Source organism: Pseudorca crassidens, chromosome 3, assembly GCF_039906515.1.
Source record: "Pseudorca crassidens isolate mPseCra1 chromosome 3, mPseCra1.hap1, whole genome shotgun sequence".
NCBI classification, from domain to species: domain Eukaryota; kingdom Metazoa; phylum Chordata; class Mammalia; order Artiodactyla; family Delphinidae; genus Pseudorca; species Pseudorca crassidens.
In genome coordinates, this window is record NC_090298.1 from 76,059,660 (window position 1) to 76,076,120 (window position 16,461).

The following is a 16,461-nucleotide window of genomic DNA, read 5'->3' on the forward strand; positions in this document are numbered from 1 at the left end:
TCACTCTCTTATCAGTCACTCTGTTTTAGAAAAGCACCTCATGGTACTTATTAGCAACTGAACTTATCTAATTTTTATATATATTTTTAACTTTATAAGGTCTGTCCTCCCCATGTTTCCCCAGCAATGAATCCCCCAGAATATGAAGGCAATATGGCGTCATGTTTACCACTATATCTCCAGCTGAGAACAGTGTCTTGTACCTAGCTGATGCCCATTAAATATTAGTTGAATAGAGAATGTGTTTATAAAATCGTCACCCAACATTTTTAGAAATTAATTCAGAAGGATATTATTTCTTATTTCTAGGAATAAATGTCTCCACAAAGTCTCATGTTTTCATTTTAGAATTTATTTAAAAACAATAGATATACTTTCATGAAATAATAGCTCTTCATTCTTCTAACAAGGACCACTTAAACACCAAGTACGCAATTTGCTCAATTTCTCTGTATCTAAGTTTCCTCATTTGCAAAAGTCCTAATGATCGAAGGGTCAGAAATGAAATAATATGTTAAATCACTTTGAGTTGTTGGGGAAAAGATGCTACATAAATTCATGATAATAGTATCACTCATAATATAATGCCAAATCATTTGCATGCTAACACTAGAAGCACATGAACTACTGAAGAAGAAACATGTTCCTATAGATATATTAGACATTTTCTAGGTGCCAGGAAGAGATAGAATATAAAAATTTCAGCTACTGTCAAGCCAAATTAGATCTGATTCTGTGTAGGTGAAGCATCATAGCAAAATTCATATTACTAATCTCTCAAGCTATATACAAAGGTTCTCAAGAAGTGCTATAATATATAAAACTTGGGAATATTTATTTGGTCCAGTTCTCATCTTCACACACATCAGATCTGCTAAGGCAACATCTTTTCAGGCCAAAGATGTCAAAGGGGAAACCCACCTCCTGGAGACAAATTTATGCTTGGATGGAGGGGAGAGTTACTGAGAAGCTGAGAGAGAGACCACTGCATGGAAAGCACAGGAGGAGTGATGAGAGAAGAAAAATATATCAAGCATATTTTTCCAGACAGTGTAAAAGAAGAAAAGAATCTAATAGAAATTAAGTATCTACTAGGTTTCAAAAAATGGTGCTTTATGTTTATTTACTTTTTTTAATTAGGTTTTTTTTAAATTTATTTATTTGGTTGTGCTGGGTCTTAGTTGTGGCAGGTGGGCTCCTTAGTTGCAGCAGGTGGGCTCCTTAGTTGCAGCATGTGAACTCTTAGTTGTGGCATGCGTGTGGGATCTCGTTCAGGTATTGAACACGGGCCCTCTGCATTGGGAGCGTGAAGTCTTATCCACTGCGCCACCAGGGCAGTGCCTATTTACTTTTTTAAACCTCAAAATAAACACGTAAGGTCATTATTAGTACCCTAATTTAGAAATGGGGAGACTGAAGTTTAGACAGATCACAACACTAATGAATGAAGTAGAATTTTTTCCTGGAAATTTCATTCATTCACAAATACTTTTTATGTACCTTCTATGTGATCAGTACCAGTCTCAAGTGTCGAGAACCAAGCCAAGTACTGGGGAACAATGATGAGCTGTCCCTGCCCTTCTAGAGCTTGCAATGGCTGACACAGGGATTAAATACTCAATTATGTCATTTAACCTTTCACTTAAAATTGTGACGAGTGTTACGAAAGGAATTATGGTGGGACGTTATGGGATGATCAAAGATGACTTCCTAGGAAGTAATACTGAAGCTAAAAGATGATTATCAGTTGCCAAGAAAATGAAAAGGAAGAAGATTCTAGGCTCAAAAAAATAACATTTCAAGGGTTCTGTAACAGGAAAGAACGTGGAATTTGGGCCAATTAATTGAAAGGTCACTGGTGTTGGAGCATCTGCCTCTTTTCTCAAGATACTTCTACAGGGACATTGCTATTATAAATATACAAATCTAAGATGCACAACCTAGACCAGAATATGCATGTTAAGCTTGCATGGACCCGATGCTGGACAAGTCAGCCATTGCCAGAGCACAATGGACATTGCTTGTGTCTTAAGGATTAGGGTCTGTACTCTATAAGTAGTGGGCAGCCACTAAAGGTTTTTAGCAGGGGAGTGACATAATCCGTTCTGTATTTGAATAAGACCAAGCTTTCTGACTTCTGTGAACGTTCTGACAAAATGGATTATAAATAATCTTAAGTAAATTGTGTCTCTTTAGGGCTTCCCTGGTGGCGCAGTGGTTGAGAGTCCGCCTGTCGATGCAGGGGACACGGGTTCGTGCCCCGGTCCGGGAAGATCTCGCATGCCGCGGAGCGGCTGGACCAGTGAGCCATGGCCGCTGAGCCTGCGCGTCCGGAGCCTGTGCTCCGCAACGGGAGAGGCCACAACAGTGAGAGGCCCGCGTACCGGAGGGGGGGGAAAAATTATGTCTCTTTAAAAGCATAATACATTGGAAAGACAAATCACATACCCCAATTTTTTGCCATCTATAGTAACAGATACCTTGTTCGATGGCCTTGTTACTCAAAAGGTGGTCCAGGGGATAGCAGCATCAGGAGCAGCATTCCCTGGGAGCTTGTTAGAAATGCAGAATCTCAGGTCCCACCCAAGACCTACTGAATCAGAATCTGCAGTTTTAACCAGCTCCCCAGATAATGTTTTTGCACTGTAAAGTCCAGAAGCCTTGCTTTACATAATCGTACCCTACAACCACCCTACCCTCATGGAGACACAGCACAGACCCTAGATGATAACTGTTTCTGGGACTGTAATAATTCTATGGAGACCACTGATATTCTAGGCTAGTCTGTCATCATTCGCGGATAGGATCCTTGGCTGGAAAGACTAAGGCAAGAACACACAAATATGATTCTACTGTTCTCGGTAAGAACAGGGTATAAATCCAGCAAAGAAAAAAATACTGAACAAGTAAGAATACAGATGTTGTCACTAGTGAAAGCAGCCAAAGACATTGAAGTTAGGTGCACTAAGGGTACCAAGAGGGAGCATATTTTTACTTTTGGTCACTTCCTTCAAGACAGTCATGAAGCAGCACTTTGGTCATAAATACTTATAAAATGAAACTCACACACACATAACGTACAATAAAACACCAAGCTTCTGCCACAATATTCCTCATTACCCAAAAGATCAAGAAAACATTAACCATAAAGTCAGAGAATTTGAATTGATTAATTCATTTTAAGTCAACCAAACCTTTGTAGTGGTGGCAGCCATTTATTTAGAATTTTCTGTAGGTCAGTTTCTTGACTATCTTTTGGCACTTTGTTACAAGGTTGAAAAGTACAGATTGTACTAGCAAAATTATCCACGATAGAGGTTCCTGATAGTTCTCATAAATTGTGCAACCCTGCAATTTTGTAAACTTTCTGTGGCTCTGCCAGGATGCCGTACAAGTGTGGTGGGTGAAAGCACAGTCCCTGCACACCGGCTGTCTGAATCAAATCCTGCTTTGCTGATTATTAGCTGTTGACTTGGACAAACGACTTGATTTCTCTGTGTCTCACTTTCCTCATCTGTCAAAAGGAGATGATAATTGTACCTACCACACAGAGTTTGTTTTGAGGATTCAGTGAGTGAACACATTTAAAGACTTAGAAGCCGTGTCTAGAACATGTGAAATATTATGTGTTTGCTAGTTGGTTGTGGTTGTTATGTTATTACTGAATATCACCAGAAGCCAAGAAGTTTCACTGAGAATCATTCTTGAGGCAATGGGCAAAGGAAAGAAAGTTAGTTACACTTCATTCAAATGTCACTAGCAGGAAAAGGCTACCTGCTAACAATTGGGAAATTGCCAAATATTTGTTCTTTTGATGCCACAAGTAAGAAACTGGTTAAGGCCATGTGGCCTCAGTGAGGTAATGTCAAAACAATTGCCCTGGGTTTTTAACGTCACTAATCCAAAATAGTTTTTTACAAATTTAAAATCTTCTATAAACATTTGTACTTGAGAGGTTTTTTTTCCTTCAAATTTAGGATGGCCCATCTTAAAAATAAAACCAACAAACATTACCTTCTCATGCCCATTGAACTTTATCCAAGCTTCCTAGAAGCTTGCAGCCTATGACATTTTTATTATTAATGAATAAATTAAAATTTTACTATTCATTCATTTACTAAATTTTACTATTTTCTGACCTTCAGTGAAGTTGTATCTCATATTACAAGAAAGTTATTTCCATATAGGCTCAGCTGATTCTTTTTAAAATAAATAGAAATTCTGATAAATCATTTTCATAGAGCAAGACCAAAAGCTACAGATATAAAAGAGATAAACCTCATATATTTTAATCTTTATAATATATGGTTGTCTATCAAAAATTCTCTACCTAACAGAATTTAATAATTGCTTATTGGATGAAGAGGACCTTGTTTTAAAATATGTACAATAAAAATATGTATTTAGGGACTTCCCTGGTTGTCCAGTGGCTAAGACTCTGCTCCCAATGCAGGGGGCCTGGGTTCGATCCCTGGTCAAGGAACTAGATCCCGCATGCATGCCGCAACTAAAGAGCCCACACGCCGCAACTAAGAGCCTGCATGCTGCAATGAAGATCCTACATGCGGCAACGAAGATCCCATGTGCCACAAATAAGACCCAATGCAGCCAAATAAATAAATAAATAAAAATAAAAATATGTATTTAAAATCTCTATTCTTATTCCTGAGCCAATTTAACAAAAGTTAAATTTTATCAATTAGACCAAAAAGACACTATTTATAAAGGAAAACTCTCACATAAAAAGCCCAATAGTTATGATGCTTGAAACACCTAATCAGCATATTTTACTCTAAAATTTTGCTTTCCTAAAAATATGATCAAACTTCTAAATTACCAAATGGTGTTCAATGAAAACAAAATCTCTGAAAAAATATTACGTATGTATTTTTAGGTGCATAATAATTTCCATCTTAGTCTAGTTAATAAGATTCCCTGAATATACTGTTTCTAAATTAAAGTGACAGGTTTCTACTGCAGCTTAATAAGTCAGCCAGTCAATCAATCGATTAGTAAATTCTGTCACTTCATCCTTACAATATTTGAAGTAGCTAATAAAATTCAATACAAGACAATACCAAGGCAGTTATGTAACCTTGATCAAACACCTAAAAACCTTTGCAAAAACTGATAGATATTTGAGCAGGTTGGGTAAATACACTTCTGTATTCCATAAGAACCAGAACTGAAGGAGATACAATATAGTACCTTTAGTAACCTGTAAGTCCCTCAGAAACAATATCACGTTATACGTACAAAAGGTAGATGTAATATTTTTGGTATGTAAATGTGGAATTTTTTTGTAAGAAAACATGGTTAAATATTCATTTAACCACAGTTGCTATTCCTGTACTTAGTGGCTATATCAGTATAGTCCAATGTTTGATCACAATTGTTTTTCCAGGCTGTTCTATATAACTCTATCAAGAGGAAACCATTTCTCTTCTGGGACCATGCCCATGAGTTTCATGAGTTATATTAGAGTAACTCTCCAGCCATGTCAGATACTATCTGTGTTGTGTAGTCACCTTGCCTGAAAGCTCAGATTATAAAGTTTAATGGAAGCTCCATATTTTATATTCTAATGGATCACTGGCCAATCACTGGACTTTTTCTGTAAAAAGCACTGTGTTAGCTTGAGGAGGAATATGAAAATAAAAATCTATGATCAACACTAATTTCCACTAATAGCTGGAAAGAACAGTTAAATGCATGTGCACTGGGGTGTCCTGGTTGATTCAACCTGAGAGTGGACAGATTACAGTTTTTGCAGATACCCCTGGTCCACTCCAGGATTTAATTTGCAAGAGTATTTGTATAGAAGGGTAAGGGAAAGAAAGCTCCAGCTGGGTTCAGAATCCTGGGTTACCCACCATTTATCAGCTACATGTGTCTCTTGGAAAATAACATTATCTTAAACTCTAATGTTATTTTTAACATGATGAAAATAATTATATTTACTTTATAAGGTTTTAAGAATCACAGTGCCTGACAACTAATAAGTAAACAATATATGTTGGCTACTTGAGCAATTAGTTTCCCTAGCACCTGTTTTCCCTTTAGGAGAGTGGAGTTATAGATATTGAAGGTAAAGATAATGTTTTCAGTTCAACTCTGTAAGATTTAAGGCCCACAGAGTACGGCTTGGGGGCTAAGAGAATAAAGACAGATTCAGGGTTTCGAGGAGAGGTAACCTCTGAACTTCTCCTTGGAACACAGTGACACTGGAGGAGTTGTAGTGACCTTTGGAACCACAAGATTTTATGAATTTGAGAGCACCAGGAGAGAAGCAAAGGGCTCAGTAGTGAGGCACTTCCCCTAAGTGGCTTTTGGGAAGCAAACATCAGGGTGTACAGAAGAGAAGAATATGGGGAACTGGTCATGAGCAGATCTGAGAAACCAAAAATTCCAGACATGACTGGAACAATCTGGACTGGGAATGCTATGAACCTCATTTGTATACCAACAGGCTGGTTGGGCCTGGTAACATTTGCCTCATTCATATACAAATATAATAACAATACAAGGCAGAGTAAGCTAAGGGCAGCAGCCACCATAACAGACACCGTGAAGTTCAGAGGAGGGAGGGAGACATCAGTGTGAGCTACAGTGTTCAGAGATCTGGAACATCAGTGGCCTTTGCCCATTGGTGGAGGCTGGGTTGTCTATGGAGGGTCTTTCAAGGAGGAAAAATGGGTGAGCCAAGGTGTGGAAGGAGCATGTGCCTGGGGCTTTGGGGACAATGGCTGAAATGGGTGTGTATGTGTGTTTGTGTGTGATTGCGCGTGCGTGCGCACACATACACAAGAGAATAGTGGGGAAAAAGCTTACAAAACTAGTCTGGGGCCATATTTGAATGGCCAAAGGACAGGGATTTGTTCCTGTAGGTTGATGGGGAACTAGAGAAAAAAGATTTTGATTAGAGAAAACTATACTGAAACTAGTGATTGATAAAAATTAATCTGGCTACACATATAGTATAGAACAGAAGAAATGTGTAGGGGTATGTGAAGATGGTTAGAAAACTCTTTATAGATGTAGCAGGAGAGCAGTAGGATATACTATGAGACTGGCATAACATTACTTACCATTTTCTACAATAGTACTTACAGGGGAAGAAAGAAAGTCTAATTAAGAGAAGTATGGTCCTCTATTACTCCTCAATTTCCATTCATAATTTTCTCATGATTACTTCTCCATGCCTCAGTGATATGGCTGTAAGCCATGCTTGCTTGTTCATAAGTTATATAAGCATTCTTCATGATCCACTGAAATGTCTAATGTGGCTCTAAAGCAATCTCTCTCTCCCTTTCTCTCTCTCTCGCTCTCTCTCTCTCTTCTGTTTTGGACATATAACTGTGTTCCCATAATATTCTTAGGCATTTCAAACCCTATATATTGATATATTTCTATATTATGATAGTTTATGATAGGACAGTATTATATAAAAATATTTTTTGCCCTCATTCAGAATCCCTGAAAAAAATCTTTCCAATAGGTTTATAAAGTTACTCAATATTTTGCCTGCTGCTAACCCCACTGACTATTGATATAATGCAGTTGGTTTCATCCCTCTGTCAACATTCAAGTAGGAAAAAAATTCCATTCAACTTGAGCAATGACTGGGTTTTTTCAGGACATTCTCATAACTACAAATACTCACTTGAGCTCTTTAGCAAGATTCTCAGTAAAAGACCATCATGATGCAGTAGGGTTTCCAGAAGCAGGTTCCAATTACAGCCTGGCTGGGATAACAGCAGTTTCAACTGACCCTCGGCTGTCAATCGTCCAGCTGATGGAGTCCTTTCAAAATGCAAGATAAAGATGGAGTAATGAAGTTAATTTATCTATGAAATTAATAGCTTTAAAGTACAGATGTAATGCTAACTCCTTTAAATGTCAATTCCTCCCAGATTACTGTGAAAATGCTTTCATGCTTGCTTACTTTAGGGCTGCTCAGGGAAGGAATTACATTTAATCTCTACTAGCTAAAAGCAAATTAACATTTGGTAACCTGCCAAATTTAAAACTGATACAAAATAACCATGCGTATATTTCATGGAACTATGTCTGTTTTAGCTTCATGGAGCAAATAAAAATTATTTATGCATTTTTAATGCATTTATTTGTTCATTCAACAAATACATGAGTGCCTACTATGTGCTATTAACTTCTTTCATTATTCATGGAGAGAAGTTACAATGTGTTTTGGCTACTAATTTGCCATGTACTGTGATTGCTGATAAAATGAAAGGAATTCAAAGCTTCTGTCAAAGGTCAACCATAATCTAATTATTTAATATGTAAAGCCTTAAATCAACATGCAATTATCAGAACCACTCTAACAGTCACACTGCTACCTACTTGGGTAATCAGTTTATCAAAGAGAAATAATTCCAAGGCAAATAAGCTTCTACTTGGGAAATTATAATCAGTGTTGAATAGAAAATTAAAATCAGGTCCCCCACATCACCACATTAATTTACCAATGAATCTGCAAGAGATAAGGAAATAAGGTAGAAACTGAACACTGATAACATTATTCACTTTTTCCTTCTAAAGTCTCAAGGTTTAGACTGGCTAAAGGTCACAGCATCTGATATCAACTTACAACTACAACAAAAAAATGGCAGGAAATGACCACACTCAATCTGATTGTGGAGATAAGGGTTGTGGGACTAGGGTGGCACTGGGAAGGAAAGATGAGATTGAGAAATGTAAAGGTGTGAATGAGAAGACCATATGCTTTAGCGTGGAAGAAAGCAGAACAAAGAGTATCACTGAGAGAGACGATTTGCAGCATCGTTTCCAGATGAAATGTACTGAGTGGTGAACCATCATCATAGTCTAGAGCAAAGGTTTCCAAAGCTTGGGCCCTGGACCAACAGCATCAGCATCACCTGAGAACTTGTTTTGGGGTTTTTTAAAATAAATTTATTTTATATATTTATTTTTGGCTGCATTTGGGTCTTTGTTGCTGCGTGCAGGCTTTCTCTAGTTGCGATCAGTGGGGGCTACTCTTTGTTGCAGTGCATGGGCTTCTTACTGCGGGGGCTTCTCTTGTTGCAGAGCACGGGCTCTAGGAGTGCGGGCTTCAGTAGTTGTGGCATGCAGGCTCAGTAGTTGTGGCTCGCGGGCTCTAGAGAGCAGGCTCAGTAGTTGTGACACATGGGCTTAGTTGCTCTGTGGCGTGTGGGATCTTCCCAGACCAGGGCTTGAACCCGTGTGCCCTGCATCGGCAGGCGGCTTCTTAACCACTGTGCCATCAGGGAAGCCCTGAGAACTTGTTAAAAATGCAAATTCCCAGGTCTTATCCCATCAGAAATTCTGGGAATGGGCCCCAGAAATCTGTGTTTTAACAAGCCCTCTCCAGGAGATTCTGATGCACACTAAGGTTTGAGAACCACTGTGGAAGGCAGTGCTTTCTGGAGCACAGGTAGCAGGGATAGGCCTAGTTGGTATTATCTTTCCTGCCTCTGTGGCTTTGTGCCTATACAGGTCCACCTTGGCTGCCACCTGAGCAGCAACCTCCAGATGACCCTATACTTAATCTTACGCATCCTTCAATTTGCCACAAAAATATCACTTTCTCTGTAGAGACTTCACTAAAACTTTCTCTCCATAGCAGTCTATTTCACTCTGAATTAAAGAACTTATGGCAAGTATGCAGATTTTAGCACTTTATTATTTCATCAATTAAAGCTTTATCTCTCCACTCAGATTCAAGCCTTGTGAGCACACTTGTTTTACACCCCAAAGCTCTTACCAATGAACTAAGCACATTTAAGGCTCTGTCAATGTTAGCTGATTGACTCATATGCTCATAAATGGGTAGATAAACTCTTAAAAAAAAGAGGATGCTTTGCCAAAATGCTGCTTTAAACAAAAGTGAGAGGATCTGAAGATGTAAAATGAAATTTAAAAGCATCTCCCCTTTGGTTTGGCTTGGGGCATTTGGAACATCTCACAACCTTATGATGCACAAAATCACCTGAACTTTGGACCAACACAGGCTTCCCATGTGAGACTGATAACATAACTCAAAACGGAGAAACTCCCTGGCAATTGGTGAGGCAGTGTTAGCTAGATGGGTGGTGGAGAGAGAAGCGGGGAATTATTTAACCCTCAGACCAGAGGAAACAGGTCTGTCAGTTCAGCAGTTCTGAATTCCTTTGGGTATTCCCAGATTGGTCTGGCTCTTGCAGAAAATCCAAACATGGTGCCAGAGGAAGAAACCACTAGGTGAGCCTTTTGGACTGAAACACTGAAGCAGATCCTCACAATGGCTGTCCCTGTTTCTATCCTAAACCCCAACTGCTGACTTCAAGAAACTTGCTTGGGGTCTGGTAGATGAAAAGCAGCTAGTTGGTAGTAAGCTGTGTATCAAAATTGACTTAGTTTTTTTTAGCATTTCCTACCTATGGATTTTGCTTGAGTTGAGTGCTGACTTAAGGATACATTTAATGAACTGAAAGATCCAGTTTGATGGAGTTTAGGAAAGGAAGGGGATTGTTGAGAGACAATTTGAAGAAGGAAGACAGGGGCCAGTTCATAGAGGGTCTCATTAGCCAAGGTGGGGACTTTGGACCTGTTGAAGAATTTAAGGCAGATGAGTTTCCTGACCTGGCTGCAGTATGGAGGTGAATTGGAGGGAGGCTTGTGTTTTTGCTCAGTCCTTTAGACATGTAATGAGACAAAATAATTTGAATGTCATTTCATACCACTTATTTGAATACCTGGTTATAAACAAAACTTCTCATTTACCAGATGGGAAGCTGTTTGTTGAAATGTACCTCAATTCTTGGATCTTTCAACTTATCACAGATTTTGAAATGTACAGTAGAATGACTCACTACAAGGAAAAATAAAAGATTACAAACATTCCTCAGTCACTAAGCTCCGAGTAATAAATGCATTGAGGAGTCGGCACTGGGCATATGGAGAAGCATATGTTCCCTCATCCTTTGAGCTGGAGGAGCTGTGAAAGTGAGATTAGCCTTACAAAAAATGACAGAAAAGGAAATTTTTAATATATGTATATATGTATCAAATATGTACATGTTGACTTCCACTATAATACAAAGAAGAGAACAAAATTTATAAATCCACTGGAATGCATAAATCTTGTATTAGGAGACAGGACAAATTTATGGCTGGGTTATATCAGGCTTATACTCTAATTAGTGCTGCACTTCTGGGGCATGAAAAGGCCTAAGGAATTTTTCAAATCCAGGCAATGTTGGGGTTCAGTCATTATTAGTTTATGAAACTAACAAATTATTTTTAGAGAATCATTGTTCAAAATCTTGGCTGTATTTGGGTGTGTTTACTTTATGAAAACTTATCAAGTAGTTCACTTGTAATTTCTGCAGTTTTTTAGTATGTGTTCACACTGCAGTAGAAAATTTATAAAATCTTAGCCCTGTCAGTACACTATGGCTTGACTTCCAACCACAGTTGTGTGTGGGGCACAGGGCAAGCAAAGACTCTGTAGGAGGTTCAGACTGCAGTAAGAGCAGCCTCACTGCTCAGGTCACATGACCTTGGGAGTCACTGCTCCTACCATATACTTAACATGCAGAAGCTGTCAGACTAGGGGAACATTGGAATGGACTCTGAAATGCACAGCTTGGGGATAACACCGAGCAGTGTTGGGCACTGTTCTTCAACACTTGGTATTTACTTTAAATGAACAGCCATTATATGGTTCTATGTCCCTAAGAGAAAAACCATATGGGTCCAGGAGCCACAGGTTGAAAGTCCTCTCCGAAGGATACTAGAAGCCACCTCCTCACCAGAGTTCCTGATTATCCACTAGGAATTTAATTTGTGTTTTCCATTCCCATAACTCCCCATAGGCTCTGGGTGAGTGGAGGTCCTGGTTTCTGTGGTGGGGTGACTTGGAAAATGCACACCTCTACCAGTGGACCATGAATAAATCCACTAAACCTAATGTTATAGCTGCCTTCTAGTTATTTTTGGATTCCCATGCCAGCAGTCTAGCAGGCGAAGAAAGGAGCTACTATATTGGTAAGGGTAATAACCCTGATTATCACCGAGGAGCTAGGGTTGCTACTGCATATGAGGAGCAGGGAGGAGTATGTCTGTAACTCAAGGGATTCACCAGGGCATCTCTTGATGCTCTCATGACTGGTAATAACCGTAAATAGGTGACCAAAGTAACCAAATTCTGATAAGGGAATGGTAGTTATGGTTCAACATCTCGAGGATGAAGGTCTATGTCTATGCTAGGGAAGCAACATATGCAAGCAGATGTGATGACCGACCGAGGGTAAGGGGAAGCTAGAATAAGTGGTAGAGGAATGTAATGATGATTAGCATTTGCAGACTCAGGAATAATGGAAGCAGGAGACACTCTAACTTGTCCCATTAACTCAACCATAATAAAACTTTTTTTTTTTTTGACCAGCCATCACCTTGAAGAATCAATGATAAGGCCCAGGGAACTTAACATCAATAATGAGTGGATTTCAGTGGTGCAAGGGTTAGAACAAATGTCAATGTCCCCACATCCTCTTGCCCTTACCACTCAGTTGACAATGGCCAGGCTTTTGCTGTCAGAACCTGCATTTCTCTACCTTCCAGCAAGACAGGTTGGAAGTGCCAGCAAATTAACACCTCCAGAGCAGCCTTCAACCAACGATGGATGAAAACTGCTAATAAATTCCTCAGCATCCTTGTTGCCCTGGCGGGAAAACTCTGAGATGTGCCTTTGCCACTGGCTCCAAGAATTTCCCCTGAAGGTATAAGTTCTAGTTACTCCTGTGGTAGTTGGCTTGATTACACTAATCTTTATTTGCTGTCTTTCTTTCTCTGTCTCACTTATTCATTCCCCTCTAGTGTCACTTAGAAAATAAACTAATTTCACTTCAATCCTTGTCTCAGGGTCTGCTTCTTGGGGAAATGCAAAATAAGACATGCATGGAGACACTTAGGACTCATCTCACTTAACGTATGTTTCAGGAATATTGGGAAAATAGTCCAAGGTCATTTCGTTAATAAATATGGCAACTGGACTTTGAATCCAGGTTTTTCTGACTTCAGAACCCATGATTATTCCACTACTCCATGTTTCCTTCCATTCAACCTGGTTGATATTTGGTGGGTAAGATGCATTTTCCAGCATTGAGGATGTTTGGCTCTATTCAACCTCCTGATTGAGGATACCATGTTTTTGACTCAAACTCGGGTTTGTGGTCTCAAGGCTGATTCCCAAATTGGAGCCATGTTATTTAAGGTATCTAGGGACTGATTTTGACCAGATGGTTCCTGTCACGGATTACTGGGCCAAATTTATGCCAGAGACCATAAGTTACATGATTCAGAGAACAAAGGCAAGGGCATAACTAAAGAGAAACTGAGAGTGAAAGCCCTAAAGTGGGATAATGAAAGCAGAGGAGGAAAAGCTCCGTACTACTATACTACTTTTGCCTTTCCAAAACTAATCCTTCCAAATCTTTCTGGGGAGACAAATATTTAAAACAGTTCTAACATTTTCTCTTTAGTACCTGGGGAAAAAAGCTGAGGGGGGAAAACAAAAACCCAAAGTATTTTCTTCATCACTTTAATCAAGAATGTGCAAAATATATGTAGTTATAACATTGAAAATGTTTGCATACATTTTAATCTCTATAATGGGTATAGCCATGTCTCTATGATATTTATAATTGGAGATGATTCAATAAATAGAAATAAGACAGGGTTCACCTGCATGTTTATATATAGGATTTGCCTTGATTTTTAATAACTCTGTCCACTGAGGTAAACTGATACTCTTAAAGAGTCTCAGTTTTTCAGAGTTGATGGTATCCACACTACCTGGTATGCAACTTAAAGGATAGGCATTCAACCTGTGAGGATGTGAATTATTTCTTGATTTTAGTAAATTAAACTTTTTCACTTGGGATGACCCCATTTCTCGAAAATCACCCAAAGATATATTAGTGCCCCAAACTCAGAGCCCTAGCTCCACACTTTAGTGTTACACAGGTTAGTGTACCTTATTTCTAAAAATACACAAGAATCTAATTTTAATTTTAAAAATAATGTTGATATTACATGTCAGCCATCACTTTTGGACTCCCCCAGAAGTGCTATTCTAGCACCTGAGTCAATAAGACACTGGAGACTACTAAATCACTTAACCATCCCTTTAGAGGAGCAGAAGTTATCTCTCTGGAGCCTTTAACTACTATTGGTCCTTGTCTACCAGATAATAAATATCCTGTTACAGGAGTTCAAGAAAGGTCTCCCCTGGCATCACACTTCTGATAAGTGCAGAGACTCAATGACAAAATAGTTCAATATTCTTTCCACTTTATCATACTTGGAGCTGGTCCTTTTAACATGTTTGGATAATTGATAAGACCTTCCACTTTCTGAAACATACAGCTCTTTACTAACACAGCAGTACTGAATGATTGTTTAGTAAGCACTTACATGATGGGTGCCTTGTAGGCACATTAGCTAATTAAATCCTCATAACTCTGCCATGAGAATATCTCAGAAGCTAAGGGAAGAAGATGTTTCAAGATGGGGGAAGTAGACAATGGTATTATGTGCTGTTTTCAAGTAGATCAATAAGATCATACTGTATTTATGTCTTAACTTCCTCACAAAAATATAAACTATTTAACTAACTTTCCAAATCACAAAACTATACAGGTCTGCAAACCTTGTCTGTCTAATGTGAAAACCTATAGTTGTTTCTTATTATCTCATTGCTGGTTCCATTGCTATATTCTTATTTATATAATACCTTTAAACCATAATAGAAAAGGAAAGATATGTAGAAATATCTAGCTATATCAAGTAACCAGCTCACGTGACATTTTCATTTCTTTTAGTAACTGCTCCACAAACATATGACTTTTACTCTGAAAATCTTTTCAGATATCCAGCTGCTTGTCCATCCACACTCTGGAACAGCCATGTTAGAGCTTTGGTGTTCAAAAGCTCCCATTACTTCTCCCCTGACTGTTGGCTCCAGGTCAAAGCTTGGCACCGCATCAGAGTACAAGTTCTCTAAGCTTTTCTCTTCAGTCCTACGGAACAGCCTGACAGCAGCAGCTGGGAGACCAAAGTTCTCTTTTGTCCTCCTCCCCAGATGTTCTCTCCTGAGGATACTAGAAGCCACCTACCCAACAAGAGCTTTCTTCCCATCACTGAGCTTGACCACTCAGATCAAATGTTTGAAAAGAGTTAAAAGTACCATTTAATGTGGCAATATCTGAAACAATACTACAATAACTCATTTGTTCCTTAATTCACTTAGTCATTAAACCAACATTTGTTGGCTGATTTCTGTGTGCAAGGCCATGGAGACACAACAGTAAGTAAAAAACAAATCCATTGTTTTTACAGAATTCAGCAGGGAATCCATGCATGGCTTAAATGGTCATACAAATAAAGATAAAATTACAACCATAAAAACTCAATCAAGAAAAAGCAAAAGATGCTATTAGAAGATGTAGTGAGAAGAAGTAAGCTAGTCTTTGGGGTTGATGAAAGGCTTCCCTACAGAAGTCACACTGGAACTGAGATAGGAAGATACATTGACATTACTAGATGAAAGGGGAAGAAGACCTTTCAGGGAAAGGGAAAAGCATGTGCAAAGATCCTGTGGCAGAATGGTACATTTCATGGCAAGGAAATGTGAAAAAGGTTAATGTGTGAGGAGCAAAATCACAGGGTAGTGTGGTATCAGAAGAGGTTGCAGAGGAGGGTAAGCCACATCTATGTAGGTTTTACAGGCCATGGTAAATTTTTTGTGTATGCTTAAGGATGAAGGGGAATTCATGGAGGGCTGTGAGCTATAAGTGTGAAATGATAAAACTTAGTTTTGAAAATAGATTTTGGTTTGAGAAGTCTCTGGCTATAGTTTGGAGAATATTGGAGTCAACATATACACGGGAGGAAACCAAGGAGCCACTGCAGTAGTCAGGAGAGAGGTGATGCACTAAGGCGAAGGTGGTACTATGGAGAACAGATATTAGGAGCTAAAATTAACGAGAGTTAGTAATGAACTGGATCTAGTAGAAGAGAAAGAGGGAGGTATTCGGTTGCCTTCTGGTCTCTGCCTTATACAATCACATGCAGGTACAATTAGTCAAAATGGGGGAAAATGAAAGAGGATCAATTTGGAGGGGAGTATCCTAAGTTCAGTTTTTGTCATGTTGAGTTTGAGGTGTCTCTGTGCTCACCAGGTATAAACCTGAGGAAGACATTCATGTACGATTCACATCCATGAATATATAGGTCTGTAGTCCTAGAAGAGACTGAAAGCAGAGATTTGAATTGGGGGCCACTTAAAAAGTACATGAAACTACAGACATGTGTGAGTTCACCTACAAAAGGTTCTATGATAGAATGCTAGAGATTTTCAATATTTAATAGCCAGGTCAAAGTAGATGAACCTGCAAAGAAATTTTATTGGCTATC

General features: G+C 38.9%; 1 protein-coding gene across 3 annotated transcripts in view; it reads right to left on the bottom strand.

Moving 5' to 3' along the window:
- The window catches only part of KIAA0825 (KIAA0825 ortholog), a 403,281-nt gene that overhangs the window by 236,151 nt on the left and 150,669 nt on the right, over positions 1–16,461 (bottom strand). For all 3 annotated transcript variants that reach the window (XM_067731233.1, XM_067731231.1, XM_067731232.1), the window contains one exon: positions 7,664–7,803. In XM_067731233.1, the coding sequence (XP_067587334.1) occupies positions 7,664–7,803 (140 nt within the window). The remainder of the gene's footprint in view (positions 1–7,663; positions 7,804–16,461) is intronic.